Below are 23406 nucleotides of genomic sequence, written 5' to 3' on the forward strand. Positions count from 1 at the left end.
AGGGGCCATTTTATATCCCCCTAAGAGCCAGTCGGCCAGGCTAAAAAGCAGCCGATAGCAGCAGCACAGCTACAAGCTCACGACCTGCTCCCACCTCCAGTCGGCCAGCAGACCTCTATCGGCTAGCACTCAGGGAAGGTTAGGGAGAGGCAGAGACAGTTGGCCAGCATACAGAACACTCCGACCAGTAGTCGGCCAGTGTCTGGATCATCTAGGAGCCACAAAACAGCCTCCCACACCTGGTAAAAATAGGAAAAAAAATATGGAGAGGGGAAAAATCAGAAAACACCTAATCCGGGTGGGCACACCCACAAGAGAGGCCCTGGTGTAAATATACAGACAGGAGATGAGTGCTAACATGTTCCACCCTGCGGTGTGCAGTTGAGGAAAATGAAAGAACAGACCTTGGCATTGACACGATCCCATAATTGTGCCTGTGCCTCACGTTCCTTCCAAATCGAGGGTAACTCCTGAAAGAGTGCATAGAGCAGAAGCAAAGTGGCACTAGAATGTGCTGAACAGAGAGTGCAAGAGAGAGAGAGAGATATGGAGAGAACTATGTTGAATATATTGAAGCAAAACAGTCCCAAGCAAGAGACACAGATAGTCTCATAAGTGAGGGAGCAAAATATGTACAAGACTGAATGAGAAAAGAGAGGCCAGCACGCACTATTTATAGTAAGGGAATGCAGGCCGACTGGAGCTGCAAAACAGGTCGACTGGAGCTACTGGACATGGCCGACTAGTAAATGCCAGAAAGGTTGGGAAAAATCCCAAAAAAATAGTAGAAAAAGGGGTGGCCAGCCCACAAGCAAGGGCCATGCAGCAAAAGGGACCAAATGGGCACCATAAAAGAGCAGAATCTGGGGATGAATATGTTAACACCCCCTCTCAGCACTAGATGAACAAACTCCGAGAATCCGAAGATGAGGAGCCAAGGAAGCCTGAGAAACCGGCTTGGTGAACAAATCTGCAGCATTCTCCGCGGAAGGACAATACTCCAAATGCAAATCTCCTGCAAGAATCCGTTCACGAACATAGTGATACTGAATCTCAATGTGTTTCGTACGAGCATGAAACAGAGGGTTCTTGGCAATGGCGATGCAACTCAAATTGTCACACCAAAGAAGAGTAGATCCGGTAGGAGGACAGCCGAGCTCCTCCAATAATCTCCGCAACCATATCGCCTCACATGGAGCATAACAAACTGCACGGTACTCCGCCTCGGTAGAGGAAAGCGCCACAGTAGGTTGCTTTTTACTGCTCCAAGAAATGGCTCCAGACCCAAGTGAAAAAACACAACCAGTGGTCGAACGCCGTGTATTTGGATCTCCAGCCCAGTCTGAGTCAGACCATCCAACAAGAGTGTGTGCTTGGCCATAAAAGATGCCAAAATCCAGAGTGCCACGCAAGTACCGAAGAACTCTGAGAGCACACCGCCAATGCTGCTGATGGGGTTTGGATGAGAAGGAACTCAATAAACTGACTGCGAAGCATATGTCCAATCGGGAGTAGGTCAATCATACCAAACAATCGACGAGAACCCGATATTGTCCATGATCAATCCCTGGAGAAGCATCAAGTGAAGAAAGCTTCTCACCAATAACCATAGGAGAAGATACTGGTTTGCACCCAGTCATTTGAAATCTGTCGAGAATCTCCCGAGTGTACTTCTGCTGAGAGAAGAAAATGCCCTTTGAGGTCTGCCAAATCTCAAAGCCGAGAAAATAATGCAAGAGGCCAAGATTCGTCATCTCAAACTCTGTCTCCAAAGCATCCATAACAGAACGGATCCGCACAGAATAAGAACCTGTAAAGATGAGGTCATCAACATAGACCACAATGATAACAATCAACCCCCTCTCAAGGAGGATATAAAGGTTCAAATTTGTGTGAGAACGGCGCAGGCTGAGCTTCTGAAAAAACTCATCAATCCGCTGGTACCAAGCCTGCGGAGCCTGCTTTAGACCATATAAAGCCTTCTTCAGCCGGTACACATGATCCTTTTTGCCCGGAACAACAAATCCTGGCGGCTGATCAATATAAACCTCCTGTGTAAGCTCTCCATTCAGGAAAGCCGACTTGACGTCCATCTGGAAAATGGGCCATCTATGATGTCCTGCAAGTGCAAGAACGGTGCGAATGGTAGTCATCCGGGCCGTCGGAGTGAAGGTCTCATTGAAGTCGACACACCAGGGCGCTGAGCATAACCCTTGGCAACCAACCTCGCCTTGTGCTTGTCCAAGCTGCCATCAGCTCGGAACTTTGATTTGAAAATCCAACGCACACCAATCACCTTACGCTGTTGCAAAGGCCGAGGCACCAAAATCCAAGTGCCATTCCGTTCGATAGCATCTAGCTCTGCCTGCATAGCATGACGCCAAGGCTCATGTGAAAGAGCCTCGTCTACAGAAGTGGGATCAGAAGGACCGTTAATGATTGTAGACATAAGAGCATAATTAACAAACATGTTGCCCTCATGAATTTGTTTCCCTGTAACTCTGGAAGAACGCTGAAGAGAACCAGGCGGAGGAGTAGAAGGAAGCTCACGTAACCCAGAATCACGAACTGTCTGATAATACCAACGAGGTATTTTCTTGATCCAACTGTAGCAGCAATTGTAAGGGAGACTACAAAGACAAAACAACTATTAGATTTTCCAAATCTTGATGGATCAACAGTGAGGAAATGAGAGAGAGAGAGAGAGAGAGAGAGAGAGAGAGAAAGAGAGAGAGAGAATACTAAATTGTGAGGGAATCACAGAGAGAAGAGAAACGAAATCGCTCTCCTACTAATAATGATGTCAAACAAAGGAACTTAGATGTTTCACTAAGTGAGAATCCGCTGTCCATCTCGCGTTCCCACATTCAGCTCACCCGAGCAATTTCTGCCTTAAGTCTTAGCGCTTGCAATCTTACAGGTGTCCTCAACGATAAGATCTTCGAGGGACGTCCCTTCCTCAACTTGTCTCACAACAATCTGGTTGGGAAAATACCAACAAAACACACAATGATCATTTTCTCTAAGGTAAAAGTAGAAATCGAACGCTAACCTCGACACTAAGTGACACGAGAACTAAAGAGGGCTTGGAGAAGGGATCAACGGTCTCAGATGCATGATGCATTTGGGCCATTGGCCGGCGGGTGCTAAACATGGCCGACGGCGAGCGCTAAACATGGCCGACGGCGGGCACTAAACATGGCTCAGCAAAAGTGCAGTTGGCCTATGTCCCCCAAAGTGGGATTTGAACCCAGGTAGGCTACTTGAGAGGCAGATGCACAAACCAACACGCTATTGCGCTTGCCTGGCCATGTTTATGCATATAACATTAAACATGGTCCCCCACCCTGAAAAAAAATCCGGCAACTAGCGTCCGAGTTTAATTTTTAACGTTGTCCATGTTTAGTGCGTCTACATCTAACAGGCCAAAATGCATCAGCCTCCCCCTGATGAGTTCCTGGCCATTGATCCCCTTGTCCCCCAACCCCTCTTTAATTCTCGTGTCGCTTAGTCTTGAGGGAACGCATACGGACTGAGCTGGCACTTCATGGCCGCCTGGTCAAGTGGATGTGAAATGTGAGGTAGTAGTTTGGTGTCACATTGGGACAGTGGACGTATGGGCAAAAAGCTGCCAAATCTGACAAAAGGGCTCTCAACAACCAATCAAATTGAAAGTTGGCATTTTTTGCAAAAGATGGCCGGCTTGGTTAGGCCGGCACACTTTCTTCAAAAGTGGGGCTTGATATGGACGTCCAACTGGACATCCTGGGACTTGGCCACCGTCCCAGTGTGACAGCCCTTTGAGAAGGCCTCCAATGAGATTGCAGACACCTTAGCAAAATGATGGTCGGGTGTCCCAGTGTGACACCAGCCTAAGGCACTCTTTGCCGACTGGCAGGCCAAAAAAGCCAGAGAGAGAATGAGCATGAGAGATTCTGAGGCGTTTAAAAAACTAATACCTCTCACTCTCTTTATAGCTACTGTGAACCTACTTTTTGCAAGGCACCACATAATGAAGCCTGCCGTCTTCGCCATGTGAACGCCTTCAATAGGTAAACCGCGTTTTTGCTTTTTTGTGCCCTTGTATTCTAAGTATTTAACTTTTAAACCTTTGTGCTGACGTGGATTAATCTCGTGCAAGAAAGTGTCCTCGTGTAATGAGAAGGAAATTTCTCTGTGAATAAAATTTAGAAATATAAATATTTTTGGAAAATTTGAAAGGACGAGCCCAGTGTGAAGAACCCTGCGGGGCGCCAGTCTGCATCGCCTGTTCTCTCATCGTGTCTTCTCTTTTCTTGGCACGTTGCAGAAGAATCATGTCGCTCGATCGCCTCGTCTTTCCTCGTCATTGCAAGTTAGAAGTTATACCGACTTTGCAGGAGAATGCCATGGCTCATCGGCCCCATCTTCGATTGGGAAACTCCTGCTTCAAGCTACCGCGGTAAGCTTTATCTTTTCTTGGTTTTCTGCCTGCATGATGCATCTGTGGCTTCAGCTTCTTTTTGTGTGCTTGCTTGTCTAGATGTGCTTAATTGTCTCGTCTTTGCTTGCCAATGTGTAAATGGCAGCACACAATCCAGTCTCAACATCCCTTTCTCTAGCAGTTTTATGGGACTGTTGTGTGTGCGTGTGTGTGCGTGCGTGGGGGTGAGAGAGCAACCTTTTATGTAGTCAAGAAGCTGGTCGCTTATGAATAATTCTTTGAAGTTTCAATAGCAGATCTAACTCATTGTAGCCATCCTCTTACTGCCTCTTCCGTGTAGATCTTCTGGGAGTTGTGTCTTGGCATGCTATAATCCTGGCCTGTATGGGGGAGATGAGTCCAGCTCCAAAGTTCCCTCTCTTAGGTGATTCTCATTCTCTTGTTTTGAGGACATCACATTTAAGCATTTTATGTTCATGCATCTAATTGAATGACATTTCTTCAGAAGTCCCCGTGTATCGCAAAGAGACACAGGTTATGGTGCATTTAGAGAGGATTATGAGGATGACCATGAAATTGAAACTGGCATTCATTGGTCGAGGTATTCTCCCCTCCCTTTGCAACAATGATAGCCTCATTCTCAACTTGAACTGAACTGGGTTCTTTACTTCAGTTTGTCGAATGATGAGTTTCTAGCTCAACTAGCAGACTTACAGCTGTCCAGACCTGGTTTTTGCCCATCCATGTAAGCTTTGTAATCCTTATTTTGTAGCTCACATTATTGGGATTTTATGTTCATGTTTTCTAGTCGCTGCCACCTCAGGTTATGTGAAGAGGAGTGGACGGAGTTCTGCAGAAAGAGATTCGCTGTAATCTCAAAGTGCGCCGAAGAGGTCTCTAAGATGATTGGCAATACAGATTTGATCACGCCTCTACTTGAGCACCGCAAATTTCAGAGAGGAGAAGGAGCTCCCTTGTACGAGAAGAAGCGCAAAGGTAGATGAGAAGTCAAGATGTAACTGAGCCAGAATGTGGAATGAATTTGTATATAAGCAAGCCATTGTCAATACAGTTGTTGCAAGCAGTCTTATCATTCCGCCTTGTCAGATGTGTTCCTCCTGAGTTTCAAATGTAATTTTTGGTGCCGGAATACGGATATTGTCAAGCCTTATGCATACAAGACAATTGTCAGCTTCTATGGCATTGCCCTTTGTAAAAAAGGCCGCATATGATAAGTAAGGACAATAGAGGGTGTTCCTCATATCCATTGTGTATCTGACTTTCTTTGAGCCAGAGAGAGCTTGTGGTTTTCTTCCTGTGATGCCGGTGTCAATCTTTGATTAGCCTTCATTCCTTCAGGTTTTCTTAATTGACATCCAGCATGGCGTAATTAAGTTGTGAAGACATTTTATTAAATATTTAAATATTCCTGTTGCTGCTGCAAGCCGTGACTTGATGCCCGACTTTTGGACTGTTGGAGATCTAATTCTTGGAGAGGGAAAGCACTAGCACTTTTGGACATTGTATTAAATATTTAAATATTCCTGTTGCTGCTGCTAGCCGTGACTTGATGCCCGACTTTTGGACTGTTGGAGATCTAATTCTTGGAGAGGGAAAGCACTAGCGTTATTGCCATGAAGGAGAAGAAGCTCACTGTACAATGCAATGGCTATTCAAGAGATGAATATTTACAAGGAGGGTGGGGGCCTGTTTATAGGCCCCCCATGAACATGCTCGACCCACCTACAATTCTACAAGGCTTCATAATTGTGGAAAAATAATAAAAATGACCAAAGTAACCCTAAATGGCGCCCTTAACTTAGGGTGGCCAGCCCATTAAATACATGGCCATGACACATCAGGTATGACCGCTAACACAAATATCTACATGTCCGGATGTTCAACTACAGGTTTTTTGTTTGTGCTAGCATCACAGGTGGTTGATCGTTTGTATTAGGTGGTCGGTCTTTTGTAACATATGTTTTTTTTTAAATTTTGTTATTCATTTCGCCTTATTTGAATTGTTCTCAGCATTTTTTAGCATCATCTCAGGTTAGGTGCGAGTTGAAGCAACTCTACTTTGGAGGTTGAAACAATACATGCCTTTGCGAAGTGCTCCTTATGAGTGGCTGCCCATGATTGGCCTCGCCTCGAACTCGTCGGAGGAGGAGCACGGTCATCATCATCTGACTGAGTATCCTCAGCTGGAGGTGTAACAGAAACAGCGGGAGCAGGTAATGAAGAATGCTCAAGCATAGCACGGGCCATCTCCATAATGGTCCTATTCTTCCTCTCGGCAACTCCATTCTGTGATGGAGTATATGATGTCGTAAGCTGTCTCCGAATGCCATGTGTCTTGCAATATTGCTGAAACTCTTGGGATGTGAACTCACCCCCTCCATCGGTCCTGAGAGCCTTGACCGAGTGACCAGTCTCTTTTTCCACCTCAGCTTTCCAATCACAGAAGTGCTGAAAAGTCTCATCCTTGGTCTTTATAAAGAAAACCCAAGTATATCTGGAAAAATCATCCACTATCACGAGCATGTACAACGCCTTACTCAAAGACGCGGTACTCATAGGACCACATAAGTCTGCATGAATGAGAGCAAGTGATGTCGAAGATCTGTGTGTCGCCGGCCAGATGTTGGCAGCAGGCAAGGACGTTGTAGTTCTTGCATACGTGGTAAGGAGCACAGGGAATCCTTTTCGAAGTAGGCTTCGAGGCGGGCTTCAAAACCATTGGAGTTGATTCACACTGACTTGTGTGGACCTCAGCAGACACCATCATTGGGAGGATCTCTCTATTTCATGCTGCTTGTTGATGACTGTACCAGATTCATGTGGGTCTACTTTCTTTCACAGAAGAACCAAGCTTTTGCACGGTTCAAGGATTGGCACGTGATGGTGGAAAAAGAGTCTGGATTGCAGGTAAAAACTCTCAGGGCTGACAAAGGGGGTGAATTCTCTTCGAATGTTTTCGTGAGATTTTGTGCAATGGCATCATGAGGGAACTGGCATATACAGGATCGCCTTCAGAGAATGGAGTTGTAGAACGCAAAAATAGGACTGTAGTGGAGATGGCGAGGACCATGCTGGAGCATCGTGATCTTCCTCGTCCACTTTGGGGAGAGGCTGTGGCAACGGCTATCCATACCCTCAACCGGTCTCCAACGACTTCAGTACCTAATATGACTCCGTTTGAGGCATACTTTGGCAAGAAACCTGATGTCTCCCACTTCCATGTTTTTGGGAGCGATGTGTATGTACATATTCCGAAGAAGTAGAGGGGGAAGCTTGACTCCAAATCCCGCAAGCTTATATTTGTGGGGTATAATTCTCTTTCCAAGGGATACAGATTGTGTCCAGACCATTGTTCCAGTTGGTCAACCATAGTCAGTACAGGAGGTTGAGCCCGTAGCTGGAATAGAGTCCCCGCAACAGCAGGAGGCTCCACGAACTGTTCGAGTACCCAAGTGGTGGATGGACACCCTTCAGGAGTCAGGTGTCACGGAGCGACCCTCCGTCGCAGTATCGGAAGTTGGTTGGTTCATTGATTTGGTTACTGAACACCAGATTGGACTTGAGCTTCTCCGTGGGGTTGTTGAGCTCTTTTATGCAGACGCCATTGAAGTCTCATTGGGATGCAGGATTGCGGATCTTGCGGTATCTGCAGAGTACGAAGGATCTAGGGCTCTTCTACACAGGAGGGGATGGAGTCAGACTCCAAGGTTGGAGTGACTCAGATTGGGGAGGAGATCCAGGATACAGTTTTACCCTCGGCTCAGGAGCAGTAAGAGGCAGCCAACTATTGCCCTATCTTCAACAGAGGCAGAGTACCGGGCTGCTTGTGGTGCTGCTTGCGAGGTTGTGTGGCTGCGGAGGCTGCAAGGCGAGATTGGGTTTCCACAGAAGGAGCGCACAATCATCCAGTGTGATAACCAGAGTTGTATAGCTATTGCTCGGAACCCGGTCTTCCACGCTCGGACCAAGCACATAGAGATACAGTATCACTTTGTACGTGAGAAGATCTTGGCTGGTGACATCTTGCTACTTTATTGTTCGACGGAGGACAATGCGGCGGACCTCTTCACGAAGTCTCTACCTCAGGCTACGCACAGGCGGCACTCCAGCTCCCTAGGGTTGATTTCATAGCCAGGAGTTGAGAGGGGGTGTTAGAAGTCATCTCCTATCTTTATCAGACACCAGGGCCTCTGTTGTGGGTGTGCTTGCCCTTGTAGGTGTTTTATCATTTTTCCTCACTCCCCGTATTTTTTTCCCATTTTTTCCTATTTTTCTATGGCTTGGGTGGCTGCCCTGTGGTGGCTGGAGTACACAATTGCTGGCCGACTGATGCTTCAGGTCCACGACTACATTTGTGAGCTGGCCCACTTGATACAGTTGGCCGACTGGCTGTTTTCAGCAGGTCGTGGAGATACAGGCCCTGTCGGCTGTCCCTGAAGCAAGCCGAATGCTCTCTTGGGGCCATATAAAATGGCCCCATAGCCCCTTGCCATATTCATCTTGTTTACACTTCGGGATCTTGTGTATATAGAGCAGAGTTACACGCCTATCTCTCTCCTTCTCTTGTGCTGTCTATTTTCTGCACTCTACTTGCTCTTGTGGTCTCAGATTTGGTTATCATCTCCGCTGTGTATTTTGATAGTATCCACACCTAAGTGGCCATTACCAGATTGCCACTCATCACAAAACTGAGGACCTGGGAGAGAGAGTGCTGAAAGCTTGTAAACTCCATTCTCCACTCCGCCTTCCCACACTACCTGGCCTGTTGCCTTGTCCAGTAGAGCAACAAAATGCTCATCAAACTCCACCCGTACGCCAGTCTTGCAAACCTGATGCACTGACAATAGATGAAAACCAAGTGACAGAACATACAACACCTGGGAGGAATGCTTCCCTCCTCTGCCATCGGGAACTATCTCCAACTGGCCCTCACTGTGAACTGGGATAGTGGATGTATCCCTAGTAAGAATGTGACCAGAATACCTGCAGAGATCTTGTGTAAATCTGAACGGGAAGGAGTCATGTGCCTGGAAGCACCACTGACTAGAATCCACTCCCGAGTATCCGTAGCGGCGAGTCCTCCAACCTCCTCCCTGCTTGAAGAAAATGAAACATCGGTGTCCATCACCTCCAAGTGCACAAAAGCCGGAGTCTTCATGATTGTTGCTGAGGAATCTTCGCCCTTCTCGGTCTTCCGCTTGGGACACTGCCTCCAATAGTGGCCTTTCTCGCCAGAGTCATTACAGGTCCTCTCTGCCTTTAGTTTCTCGCGGTCAGCGTCAGACTTCTTCTCAGAAGACTTCTCCGATGAAGCCTTCCCTTGGCGCGTGTTACGGCCTTTCGATCGTTGGCCAACTAATTTTTCTATGGCTTGGGTGGCTGCCCTGTGGTGGTTGGAGTACACAGTTTTTGGCCGATTGATGCTTTAGGTCCACGACTACATCTGTGAGCTGGCCGACTGGCTGTTTTCAGCAGGACGTGGAGATATAGGCCTTGTCGGCTGTCCCTGAAGCAAGCCGACTGCTCTAAAATGGCCCCATAGCCCCTTGCCATATTCATCTTGTTTACACTTTGGGATCTTGTGTATATAGAGCAGAGTTACACGCCTATCTCTCTCCTTCTCTTGTGCTGTCTATTTTCTGCACTCTACTTGCTCTTGTGGTCTCAAATTTGGTTATCATCTCCGCTGCGTATTTTGACATGGTATCAGAGCCCTAGGCTCTTGAAAGATCTTGGGAGTTTTCTGAGCAAGAGGGGGATTGTTGCGTTGCTGATTGGTGGATTGTTAGGGACTGTTGGAGAGAGAAGAAGCAAGAGGAAGGCAGGCTGAGTAGTTGGACAGCCACTTGTAGGTGTAAAGTTTTTTTTTCCCACCCACACACCCTTTTTCAGTTACATCCCCGCGATGGCAAATTTGTTAGAGATGGCTGAGAAGCATGTGAAGATCCCAACACTCCCCACGTTCCCAGTGGACCGTCAGTTGGACGGGAACAATTACGGCATATGGAAGGTTATGATGGAGTCTGTGCTGGAGTCATATGACCTTGTTGATTTCATCGTTATCGGAGTTCCAAGGCTGCAAGCAGAGGAAGGGGAGTTATAGTCAACCAGAAAGGACCGCGAGGCACAGGCACAGATGTGGGATCGTGTCAACGCGAGGGTCCGTTCATTTATCTTTCTCAACTGCACACCGCAAGTAATCAATCACGTAAAGCATATGATACTGGCCAGAGGCATATGGCAGCACTTGGCTTCTCTTTATAACAGGGTATCGCCCATGAAGAGGATTTCCTTGGAAGTACAGATGTAGGTTATGAACCGTGCAAAGTCGTCGACGATGCGGGAGCACATTAACAAGCTGCAGGCCCTTCAACAGGAAGTCCTCCAGACTAGGAAGGAGATATCATAAGAAGATATGGCCATTACTTTGTTGTCCCACTTGCCTGCTCAGTATTCCGCTTTCTACTCCTCTTTGATTTACTAGTGGCAGGTTCAGCACCATTACATGGGAGGAGCTTGTGCCCATGGTCTTGGACTCACGAACCCTCCTCATAGCGGAGGTTCGGAGGCCTTAATTGGGCAACGGCCGAAGGGCCGGAATAACAACAAGGGCAAAGGGAAGGCTTCATCGGAGAAGTCTTTTGAGAAGAAGCCTGACACAGATCGAGAGAAACTGAAGGTTGAGAGGTCCTGCAATGATTGTGGCGAGAAAGGCCACTATTGGAGCTCTATGGGACCATGAGACTGGCCAGGTTGTTTGGGAAGGCGGTGTGGAGAATGGTATCTACAAGCTCTCTGCACTCTCCTCATTGAGAGGTTCTTAGGTCGGAGATCTGTGGCACTTTCGTTTTCGCCACTTAAATGTGGATGCACTTCGGCGAGCTTTTCGGGAACCAGATGGTGGTTGGCTTGCCAGATGTTGGCAGCAGGCAAGGACGTTGCAGTTCTTGCATACATGGTAAGCAGCACAGGGAATCCTTTTCGAAGCAAGCTTCCAGGCGGGCTTCAAAACCATTGGAGTTGATTCACACTAACTTGTGTGGACCTCAACAGACACCATCATTGGGAGGATCTCTCTATTTCATGCTGCTTGTTGATGACTGTACCAGATTCACGTGGGTCTACTTTCTTTCACAGAAGGACCAAGCTTTTGCACGGTTCAAGGATTGGCACGTGATGGTGGAAAAAGAGTCTGGATTGCAGGTAAAGACTCTCAAGGTTGACAAAGGGGGTGAATTCTCTTCGAATGTTTTCGTGAGATTTTGTGCAGATCATGGCATCAAGAGGGAACTGGCCAATACAGGATCGCCTTCAGAGAATGGAGTTGTAGAACGCAAAAATAGGACTGTAGTGGAGATGGCGAGGACCATGCTAGAGCATCGTGATCTTCCTCGTCCACTTTGGGGAGAGGCTGTGGCAACGGATGTCCATACCCTCAACCGGTCTCCAACGACTTCAGTACCTAATATGACTCCGTTTGAGGCATACTTTGGCAGGAAACTTGATGTCTCCCACTTCTGTGTTTTTGGGAGCGATGTGTATGTACATATTCCGAAGAAGCAGAGGGGGAAGCCTGACTCCAAATCCCGCAAGCTTATATTTGTGGGGTATAATTCTCTTTCCAAGGGATACAGATTGTATGATCCAGACCATTGTTCCAGTTGGTCAACCACAGTTAGTACAGGAGGTTGAGCCCGTAGCTGGAATAGAGCCCCCGCAACAGCAGGAGGCTCCACGATCTATTCGAGCACCGAGGTGGTGGATGGACACCCTTTGGGAGTCAGGTGTCACGGAGCTACCCTCCGTGCGGACCACAGAGGACGCCCTCGAAGATCGCACAGAGTTCGCGACAAAAGCAATACAGTGGAGCTTCTTCATGTAAACTATGCTTTGATGTCTTGTATTATGCGGGACAAGGAACCCACTTCCGGTAAGGAAGCCCTTTCACAGGATACTTGGAGGAAAGCCATGCAGGTTGAACTTGATGCCATCGAGAAGAACAACACATGGGAGTTGGTAACGAGGCCGTCGAAACGGTCAGTCATTGGTGTCAAATGGGTCTTTAAGACCACATATGCGTCAGATGGGTCGATGGACAAACACAAAGCCAGACTCGTGGCTAAAGGTTATGCTCAGCGGCCAGGCATCGACTACGAGGATACCTTTGCACCGACAGCAAGGATGACCACGATTCGGACCGTTCTTGCCCTTGCTTCTTCTTAGAGGTGGCCTGTGTATCAAATGGATGTAAAATCTGTGTTCCTTAATGGTGACCTGCAAGAGGACAGGCTTTGTTGTTCCAGGATCAGAAGGGATGGTTTATAGGTTACGCAAGGCCTTGTATGGTCTTAAACAGGCTCCCAGGGCTTGGAATCAGAAGATTGATTCCTTCTTCGTTCAGACTGGTTTTTAGAGATCGGTTGCAGATCCCAACCTATATCTCTTTCGGGAACGCGGCATGGTTACGATTATCATCCTTTATGTGGATGATCTCATTCTCACCGACGGTCATGTGGACCACATTGGCGTGACGAAGGCTGCCTTGTCAAAGGAGTTCCAGCAGGTTCAGTCCAGAAAACGCAGCAAAGGAAGCTGCAGATCTGAGAGAGAACACAGAGGCAAAACGACTAGCAGGTTCAGTCCAGAAAATGCAGCATGAAAGAGCTGCAGATCTGAAGGAAAACGCAGAGAAGGAGGTGAGCTGAATCTGGGGCAGCAAAGAGGTTGCTAAACCGGGAGCGATGATACCATGAAAGAGTGCACAGAGTGGAAGCAGAGTGGCACTAGAATGTGCTGAACAGAGAGTGCAAGAGAGAGAGAGAGAGAGATGAAGAAAACTATGCTGATTATACTTAAGCAAAACAGTCCCAAAAGCAAGAGACACTACAAGTCTCATAAGCGAGGGAGCAAAATATGTACAAGACTGAATGAATAAGTGAGTTGGGAAAAAATCCCAAAAAAATACTAGAAAAAGGGGTGGTCAGCCCACTAGCAAGGGCCATGCAAAAGGGACCAAATGGGCACCATAAATGAGGAGAAATTGGGGATGAATGTGCTAACACTGTTGTGCGTAATGATCAAGCTTAGTGCATGTAACAACTACATACAAGGGTGCGTACAGAGTGCACCTCTCTCTCTCTCTCTCTCTCTCTCTCTCTCTCTCTCTCTCTGTGTGTGCACAGGGCTGCATACAGAGTGGTACAGCAGGCCATCATCTTCATGGGCTCTATCACACAGGCATGGGCTGCATACAGGGAAGGACAGCTGTTTGTCATCATCATCTTATCTCACACACAAGTGGGTGGTGAACCATGTTACCATTCATAAACTTAAGGGTGGAACCTCCTGAGGGCTCTTCGTCAAATTCTTCTCTTGATACAAGTGCCTTAAGGGAGTATCAAAGGGAAGGTATGGGTTTAGAAAGAGATGTTGGACACAAATGTTTCAACTTGAGATTAAAGACTAGATGAGCAAGGCTCTCGAGGTGCATCCAGCCTAGTGTGAGATTGGGAGGGATTGTGAGATCCACATAGCCGGCTATGTGAGACTGGGCCCCTCCTACGAGATCCACATTAGACTGGTGTGAAGCTGGAAACACCCCTTGCCTTGGGCTTGGGCGGAGGAGTTGTTTTCTTTTGTTTTCATTCTTTGTACTTGGAAATCTGGTGCAAGAGCGCCCTCTACATATATCTGTAACTACTCCCTATAATAAAGTTGTTTTTTTTTTGAGGGTGGGGGGGACCCATTGTGTTGTCAAGTTTTCTGAACCTTTGATACTCATTAAGTTAAGTGTGGGCGAGTGTGGTGGAAACATACTTGAAATACGATGGAGGTACGGCCCATTTAAAAAATACTTAAAAATATAAATAATAAATATATATTGTTATACACAGATACACATAGATGCAAAACTAGGAGAAGTTACAACTTACCCAAAACATAGAAATTTAGGAAGAGGGAGAGAGAGGGAGAGGCTTGAGGAAGGGGGAGAGAGAGGGAGAGGGAGGGGGAGGCTTGAGGAAGAGGGAGATGCTTGAGAGAGCGTAGAGGGGAGAGAGGCTTGAGCCTTGAAGGAAACCTCGAGGGAGAGGATTGATGAGCATTTGTGAGGGGAGGGTTGAGCAATGAGCACTTGTGAGGATGGGGTTGGGGGAGGGGCTATTATATAGGATGCATCATGCATCATGCATCATGCATCATGCACATTGCAAGCAAAGGGTCAAAGGCTTAAGTCTCAAACAGTCCCCAAAATGCCCAAGAAACGGCAAGAAAAATGGTCAAAAAAACGGGGAAAAAATGATTGAAAAAAAGGTCGCCTGGATTCGATTGAACCGGAACCAAACCGCCTGAATCGAATGGAACCGTTCGTATCGAACTGGACCGCCTGGGCGGTGCGTGAACCGGGTGCCACTGTGGGTGGAAATTGGTAAAGCTATCTCTACTTAGTGTCTTTAATGTGAAGTTTCATCTTCCTGGGAATTTGAATTATATCTCCCACGTCGGTTTCATGAAGTGATAAAAAAGCGCAGCATATGAAGGGGATGGCTCATGAACTTCCACCATGTACAATGCGATGCTTTGTATGGGCACCAAGGCCCTATCTTATATTCTCTTAATAAGATGGTGTTCACATACCTAGACACTTACTGGACTCCGAAATATCCAACAGGCCCCATACATCACTGCAGGGATTAGTAAGATGTCAAAAAGCCATCCCTTAGTTCTAGGTTCTTGGAAGTGTCTGTAAACAGAGTCTCTCAAGGAGGGCACCTCCAGGAATGTGAGTGTTGTGATGGGAGATGCATAGGTCATCCCCTATAACCTAAACAAAGCGTAATGAAAATGAAAAAAAGATGAAAACTTATAGGTATGCGGAGAAGACACAGATGAGCAGTGAAGGCATGATATGTCAAAGTGCGATAGGGTTTCAGAGCTGTCTCAAGACCTTGTCGGCTGGTGACAGACATGAGGGAGATACAAACGTCATGGATCGTGATTAGATTAAAAATGGTCCTTTGTCCTTGAGGAGTCAGTTGAGGAGAGAGAGATGATCCTCATGTTAATTAGTTTCAGCTCTATATGATGAATTTGCAGGCTGGTTTTTTCGTGGTCAGATGCAGAAACCTTTTGAAAATGCGACCTATGCTTTGGATATAGGGGAGTTGAGTGAAATCGTGGACACGGATAGTGGTGTGCAATCATTTTGAGGACAGGCTGATATGAGATATATATCTATTAGAAACATGTTTCACTGCAAGTTAAAGTGAGATCCACATTGAGTTTTAAGGCAAGAGCGCTATCCATTTTTGGTAATTGTATGCTTGATTGAAGCTGTATTTTCTGTGCGCGTGGTTGGTGTATTTTGTTTCTTTAGCAATGCAGCTTCGGTTTATTGGTCATTATAAGCTGATGCCTATCATCAATTCGTCCTTTAACTTGGGAATGAGTCTGTTTGCCATGCTTTATGTTTCTGTTTTGACTGAAAAGTATATACTGCAAGTAAGAGCTCTCTATCTTTCAGTGTCAACTGTAATTAAGGGTGTTTAAAGACTGAAGGAACTTTTTGCCGTCTGTAGAGTTTAGATGGGGGAATCTTGGCCGTACATGGAGCTTGGATGGGAAATCTTACCATCTCCCTGCCCATTGTAAGAGAGGACGCCAATTGGCCATTCTGCTTGGAGAGCCACTTGCAGCTTTCCAGAGCAGAATGCCATCCCAATTTCGTCTCTTTTTTGTCAATTAATACTAATGGTAGCAGGTAATTAAGTGCTTACTTTTGTAGAGTAGGTTTCCCATGTCTAGTGGGCGGCTGAACAGATCAGAATCTTCATGTGACAATGAGAGATTTAGCTTCGGGTTTTTAGAAATAATCCCCCACCCATGGTTGTGTCGAAGACATGCCAGAGCTGGAGTGCATTACGATTCACATTGACCTGATCTCACTAATCTACTGTGGTTTTTCCTCCCCATGACCATGATGTTAGTGGACACTGGTCCATTCTCCTCTTGTTGTGTTTCCTGTTGTTGCACATTTTCCATGGGAGAATGGACTGCCATTTTCTAATTTGCGTTGGGGGGAGGGTGACCACATTCTATTCAGCTGCGACTGGATCAGTCCTATTACATGCGGAAATTGTGATAGCTGGCTCTGCCACTTGTGAAATACTATATAGCCATGGGATTTCAGGCTGAGATGGAATGTGCCTCCATTGTCCGGCGTGTCATTCAAGCTATGTTGCACAAATACCCCAAAGCTGCAACCTTTTTTCTGTAATGAGCATGCCAATGAGCTGCAAGCTGCTAGTAACATGCAGGTTTTGGTGAAAGGATGAGACCACCTTAAATCATTTGTATTCTCTTGGCATCCCAAGGATGACCCCTTGATAAAAATCATGTAGGCAAGAGCATCAAGTTACTCTATAAAATATTATAGAGAAGCTATGTGGAAAGGACTGTGTCTGCTCAAGCACTGTAAGTTTACGTGCAGGGTTCAGTTTTTGGCTGTAGTAGGCTACTGGCCTAAAGTTGGTCTTCTCTCTTTGATGCTTGTTGCCTTGCCCTCACTACTTCATGATGTCTCCTCTCTTATGATGCCTGGGGATGCTTGTCATTTACTAGTCATGGTCTGATGTGGTATTCCTTCTCAGAATGTGTGACATATTCTGACAACTCAGATGTTTCCTGAAGCTGACATCGCAGCACCAGGTCTTTCCAGGCATTGGCATCATCTGTTTTTGTTCCCCTTCCCAACCCCATTACATTCAGAAATGTGTTGTGGATTTCCCACCTGGAATACAGGCGGCAGTGCTGGCTATCCATTCTCCAGGGCAGAATGGCCTTCTCATTTCTACTTGATCTTGGGTGGAATATGCTTGAGCAAAGGAGAAGTGGTTGTAAAATTGGATACAGAAGGGAGCTGGAAGTGTCGTAAGAATTACTGTGTGCCTGGCTACCAAGGTTTTAAGGATCATTGTGTATGGTTACTGAGGTTTTATGATGTGGCACTTCGTGACGTTGGAAATATAGTCGCTGGGAGATATATATTCGAGGATGAACATGGTTTCTGGTAATTATAGACTACACGTACAGTCTTAAGTAATGTTGTCTACCTATCACGTTATTATCATTCTTTTTTCAAGGAAGTGTTGGCACGACTAAGTAAGGTAAACCACTCGGCAAATAGTTTGCCAACAAAATCCATCATGTATTTGTATCTTGGCTAGCTGAATGGGTAAAGAAGGGAAACAAATCAACTTAAGTATACCTGTAAATGAAAAGGTCAGAGTTTTTCGAGTCCTTTGAGCATATAGAAGCCACCTTAAGGTGAACCGAAGAGGCAAGCTTTTACCATCAAACACCTTTTTTTAACATGATAATTTTCAACAGAGAGGACCCATCAAGAGCCGTGATGCTTTCCACATAAAAGCAAAGGAGACAAGGCAAGGCTAACCTTACACTTGTTTGCACCAAACATATATACAAAACCATGATAGAACAAAAACAGCAAAAAACCCCCATGATTTATCTTGATCACGGAGAAGAGGTTTCAGAGACAGGTTGAATGAAGGGTGATCAGAGCAGTATCTTTGCTCGCAGTCATGGAATACACATTGGAATATGTAGGACTAGTTATGTTTACTTGGGTATTGTCAGCTGATTTTGAATTCGTCAGGGTTGGCAAGAGATTCGAGTTTTTGCATGAAGTAAGCAGCACTCGCTTCTTGATCATCTTCGTCTTCATCGGGTAATTGACTCATGTCTGTCCATGTGCTCAAGATCTCTCCAAAAATGGTTGCATTCCTGAACTTGGACTCACATGTAGATGACCAAGTTGAGTTGCATTCACCCCACCTTGCATTACAATTCAATAATGTATTACCCTCTCCATTGATCATATTGTCGTTAACCCAACTACATGGGGCTTCCATATCCATATGATTAATGCTTGCTTTGGGCATTACTTCATTGTTTGGCGCCTGCTGCATTATTGGCTTTTGTAAGTTGGTGAAGGCAAATCTCTCATCATGAAATGCGGTATTAACCATAGGTGAGTTGTTGCTCAAGTTATCAAAGACTCCCAGGTCTGTATCACCGCTGTTGAATATTGTATCTTGCTCATCGGAAAGTGTGGGAATAGCTGATGTGTTAATGATCATCAATGAATCATTATGGCTTGAAATCATGTGTAGTGAGGGATTATGGGTATAATTAGCACTTGATGTTGTATTGTTGCTTGATTGAGAGGCTAATTCAGATCCCTTGGAACAAGATTGAGAGTATTGTGGGGGCTCCATTTGCAGCTGGTTAATCATGGGCAAATCATGGCATGCTATAATAGGTGAAGATAGCCAAGTTGGATGCTTAATTGCATTGGATGAATAGATCAAATGGCTAGCATCATTAGGATTAGCTGATAAACTGCATGATTTCTCGTGGGGATGAGTGGTTAAACCAGGGGGTGAGCGATTAATGATGTGATTATTGGTGAAATTGTTTCCCAAGCCCAAATCTAGAAACGTAGGTCTTAAAAATGGGGGTTTTTGAGTGGCCCTAGAAGGCTCAACTGCGTTGATATTTACTTGGCTGGCGTTACTGGATTTTGGCTTTGCGAGCTTCTTCTTGATGCAAGAGTTCCAATAATTCTTTATCTCGTTGTCTGTTCTCCCTGGCAAATGAGAAGCTATGCGAGACCATCTGCATGTGAAGAGCTGCTTAGGAGGACAATACTTTTAATTTATTTCTTTAAAAATGTAACTATGTTTTTATTACACCCACACCCACACCCACACACAGTTATATACACACACACTCCCACACCCACACACACACACTTACACAGACACACCCACACCCACACCCACATCCCCACCCCCACCCACACCCACACACACACACACACACACACCCACATCCCCACATCCCCACCCCCACCCCCACCCCCACCCCCACCCACACCCACACCCCCACACACACACACACACACACACACTGTTATTAAATAGTGATAGTTATTAAATAGTCGTTTTTCAATATTATTGTTATCATTATTGTATTATTACACCATAGCAATGCATTGTTTTATTTAGTTTTTTATTATAATGCCATTGATGTTACACCAAAGCATGGTGTTTTTATTTTACTTATCATCATTATTATTGTGATCAGCATTGTATTACTGCATATAAGTAGTATCGTATAATATTCTTATTTTATTAGTGTGTATTAAAATATTATTAATAATATTATGCCATTATAGCACATGATAGTGATGAAAGCATGGCAATAAAATAACGCCGTTTTTGATATTAGCATTTAAAAAGAAAATGTAAAGCTTAATAAATAAGAATGAGATATTTTGGGCTCCAATAATAAGTGGTTTCTCACCTATTGCCAAGGATGCTGTGGAGTTCCGTGATGGTCTTTTCTTCGGAAGGTGTGAAATCTCCGCGCTTCAGGTCCGGCCTCAAATAATTGATCCACCTCAGCCGGCAACTTTTCCCACATCTTTGTAGACCTAACCAAACACATACACACGTTTAATTATTAAAAAAAATAAATAATTGACCCTTCCACCTCTTTCAACCACATCCCTTTCTATAATGCCCCCTTCTCATGTCCAATCACCCCCCTTAGCAACCACATCCCTTTCTATAATGCCCCCTTCTCATGTCTAATCACCATCCTTATATATATATATATATGTATATATATATATATATATATATAGATCCCATTTTCAATCCTTTGTTATTTTATTAGCTTTAAGGATCTATTGATATAGCACACGTATTGAAATCATATAATAAGATTGGTCATTCCTAATTAGTAGTTATCTTGTCAAATCCTATACAACGTTGTAACTAATAAATTGATGGTTAACTAACTAAGGGACATGATAATTCATTGAAAAATGGAATAAAAGTCATGACAATGCTTGGATATATGATGTTTTAGTAGTTGAAGTGGTTTAAGGGTCAATAATATAACATCAATGGTAAGTTATAATGGAAGACTTATTGATACAGGACTTGTAACCATATCATATGAGTGACACTTAGGAGGTATTCCTCCTAGGAGTTAAATAACCATTTTGATGCAACCTTCTAACTCTTTTATTATACCTTGCAACTGCTCTTACCTATCTCATCTTAGGTATTATAGAAAATAAAGGAGTGAAAGTGCCATCACAAATTAAGAATTCACAAAAAATTCACTTCACATAAACATTATAAAATAGAAAAAAACCCTGATTATTTATTTGCTCCTAAAAGGATTTGTGGTTCATCCATGTTCGATTATAGCTTGAATGGACCCTTCACATATTCAATCACTATGTTCTCTCAGTAGTGCATCATCAATGTATTGACAAAGATGCATAGAAATTACACCTCAACATTCAAATTAATACTGCTATAAGATGATACCTCCCAATTGTTATGTTGGCTCCTCATTAATATTCCTATCACCCTATCACATCTCATGTGTATCTATTGTAGCTCTTCCTTCACAACTTATCACCATTATATCTATTAATACCATAGTGATTACTAATCTATTTTTTCACCCTTGAATGATCCACTTTAATGGGCTTTAGGACTACTTGTATGCAAAAGTGACATCTAATTAATTCAATTGTTTGGGCCTTGAAATGATTGCAGATGAGAAAATTCAACATTCTATAGTTCATATGCACAACTATTGAAAGGAGTGAATTTTAGAAAATTGATTAGAATCAACATTCTATCAGGCATGAGAATAATTATTGATCCTTAAGAGCTGTTTTTCAGTTACACAGCTTTAGTGAAATCAACATAGCACCATTATAATTCTCTTGCTACCATATCTATATATCTTTTATAGTTATGAATCCTCCACTACCATTTCCATGGCTATTTCACCGCATTTATTGGAAATGCACTAGCTACAATTAACATTTACACCAATGATTTTTAGCTACATCAATGGGATCACAGAACATACACATTACCATGGTAGCTGATTTATTAAGGTCTAGGACATAAATCACGTGTCATACAACCTCTGCATACAACAAGACTGTTTGAACTTCTAGCTTTAGATCTTGAAATGGTGATGATAAGATAAAATCATTAATCAATGTAAGCCTAAGAGGAAACCACAAGATAAAATAATTATCACTTCTAAGCCTAAAGGCGAATGATAAAATAAATTTAAAGGCGCAAGGAGAATGCTTGATTTGCAAGCTTGGAATGGTTGATGGTAAGAGAGAATGTGATCGATTTGAAGCCTAATCATGCGATAAGAGCATGTAAAGTGTTGTAAGCCCTAATGAGAAGCGAGTAATTGGAGGGGATTAAGGCTTAATGACCGATTAAGGTTTAATTACCAGCTTCATTGGGCACAGAGCTCCAGCAGCCTTGGCCATGTTGGGAGATATGCTGGCGAAGTCTCTCATCTTCATCTGGCGACCACAAGCCTTTGCGTAGTTTTTGCTTCTGGCAGCAAGTGTGGCGACCCATCTCAGTTATAATATAATTAGCAGCCAAATTTGTTGTTGTTCGGTATCACTCTTGTAAGCAAAAAAATGCTGGGATCATAATCTTCTTAGAAAAGAAAGCAGCTTGAATGAAAATGGGTTAAATTGTGGCTTGATACAATGCAAAAACAAAAAGCGAGAGCTTATTCCTCTTTTAAGAAGAAGCATAGGCATGATACACAAGCATTAATATATAAATATACATAAATAAAAAGTTCAAGCAAGCACGACACACACACATTAAACATAGGGATGGTAGACAAATATAATATACGTGTACACTAGACCTTTAAAATTCCATGTATAACCCTTTGATTTGATGAATTGAGCCCCTTTAAAATTCCATGTACAACCCTTTGATTTGATGAATTGAGCCCCTTTTGCATGAATAAACCCATCATGAGTTGTGTCACATTGAATTTACCCTTTGGCTCTATTGAGGACCTATTTGATTGACTACACATGGAGAGTCAATTTTTTTATTTAGGTTAATTGGACTCGTCAAGCTTGACAACCCAATTGCCCTTGGACCATGAAAAAGCAACCCCTTGGCCCATTAAAATGAAACCTCTTGGCCCATGATATAGTAATATGTCCTATCTGAAGTTACTTACCACTCTCTTGATTGATTTCAATGTATTGACTTATTGGCTTCATTTGGAGATGCCTTTCTCGCTTTGCTAAGAGCCCTCCACATCACTTTGCTAAGAGACCTCCACATCACCCTACATATGCTTTGAGGAAGTCACATTTAAGCACAATGTCTTGGTCTGGGCAAAACAAATGAGGGCACTCCATATTTGTGCCTACAGTTCTCTTAAAAAAGCCCCATCCTACTTATTGTTATTACTCCTACTATATAAATAGCTTATATTCTTAAAGCATTCTCTATTTGTTGAAAAAAGTCACAATCTCAAGTGGTAAACCAACACCTCTACCCGAGCTTGGTATTTATTCAAACTTGATTATTGTGGTCATTTTCACATGCAATTAATCGAGCGCTCGAAAGTTTCCTTCATGGTCAACTTCACTTAGGTATCTATGAGTGATGACCACATGCCTTTGTTTTTGAAAGTGAAACATGGATTTTGATCTCATTTCGACCAACACGTCTTGTTACAAAGTATAACTATGTATATGTTTACATAAAAGTATCGCTAAAGCACATGTACATTGGGTGTGAAAAAGTTAGAAGAGTGAAGTAATGTTATGATGACGCCAAGGAGATTGTAACAAAAAGGCACATGTATGTTAGCATGTAGTAAATGTGAGCATGATGGTAGCATGACATTTGAAGTTGCACCTAGTAGAAAACAAGGAGCAACCTACCCATATATGAGAAGAAAATATGGAGAAGTGTTGTTATTAATCACCTAATCGGATAACAACATGGATGCCTACTAGCATAGTGAGAAAATGATTTACCTCCACATGATTGACATCTCAT

The 23406-nt window shown here is 44.1% G+C and overlaps 2 protein-coding genes across 5 annotated transcripts in view; one reads left to right on the forward strand and one right to left on the reverse strand.

The window, feature by feature from the left end:
- LOC147636044 (uncharacterized) overlaps positions 1-15843 on the forward strand; it is a 31477-nt gene extending 15634 nt beyond the window's left edge. The window contains exons 2-7 of one of the 4 annotated variants that reach the window (XM_086801489.1): positions 4310-4441; positions 4764-4847; positions 4932-5024; positions 5097-5168; positions 5247-5419; positions 15539-15843. In XM_086801489.1, coding sequence (XP_086657615.1) covers positions 4317-4441; positions 4764-4847; positions 4932-5024; positions 5097-5168; positions 5247-5419; positions 15539-15651 — 660 coding nt within the window. In that variant the 5' untranslated portion in view covers positions 4310-4316 and the 3' untranslated portion in view covers positions 15652-15843. Of the gene's footprint in view, positions 1-4309; positions 4442-4763; positions 4848-4928; positions 5025-5096; positions 5169-5246; positions 5420-15538 lie in introns of all 4 variants that reach the window. The other 3 variants (XM_086801488.1, XM_086801492.1, XM_086801491.1) reach the window with 3 other exon arrangements.
- Positions 15844-17786: 1943 nt separating this feature from the next.
- On the reverse strand, positions 17787-22198 carry LOC147636045 (uncharacterized). The gene is made up of 3 exons (XM_086801493.1): positions 21810-22198; positions 19829-19958; positions 17787-19138 (listed from the first exon to the last, which is right to left on the reverse strand). The coding sequence occupies exons 1-3, from the start codon at positions 21940-21942 to the stop codon at positions 18094-18096; spliced, it is 1308 nt and encodes a 435-aa protein (XP_086657619.1). The 5' UTR covers positions 21943-22198; the 3' UTR covers positions 17787-18093.
- Positions 22199-23406: the final 1208 nt, after the last annotated feature.

This window comes from Cibotium barometz, chromosome 8 (assembly GCF_041138505.1).
Source record: "Cibotium barometz isolate CiBa-2024 chromosome 8, ASM4113850v1, whole genome shotgun sequence".
Taxonomy (NCBI): Eukaryota; Viridiplantae; Streptophyta; class Polypodiopsida; order Cyatheales; family Cibotiaceae; genus Cibotium; species Cibotium barometz.

What these genes read in the sequence shown, in the direction of transcription:
- LOC147636045 (XM_086801493.1), bottom strand. Translation starts at nt 21,942, where the DNA reads ATGGGTCGCCACACTTGCTGCCAGAAGCAAAAACTACGCAAAGGCTTG. An exon ending in CTCTGTGCCCAATGAAGCTG is followed by an intron (nt 19,959 to 21,809) that starts GTAATTAAACCT and finishes GTGTTTGGTTAG; the next exon opens with GTCTACAAAGATGTGGGAAA. An exon ending in CACAGCATCCTTGGCAATAG is followed by an intron (nt 19,139 to 19,828) that starts GTGAGAAACCAC and finishes CTTCACATGCAG; the next exon opens with ATGGTCTCGCATAGCTTCTC.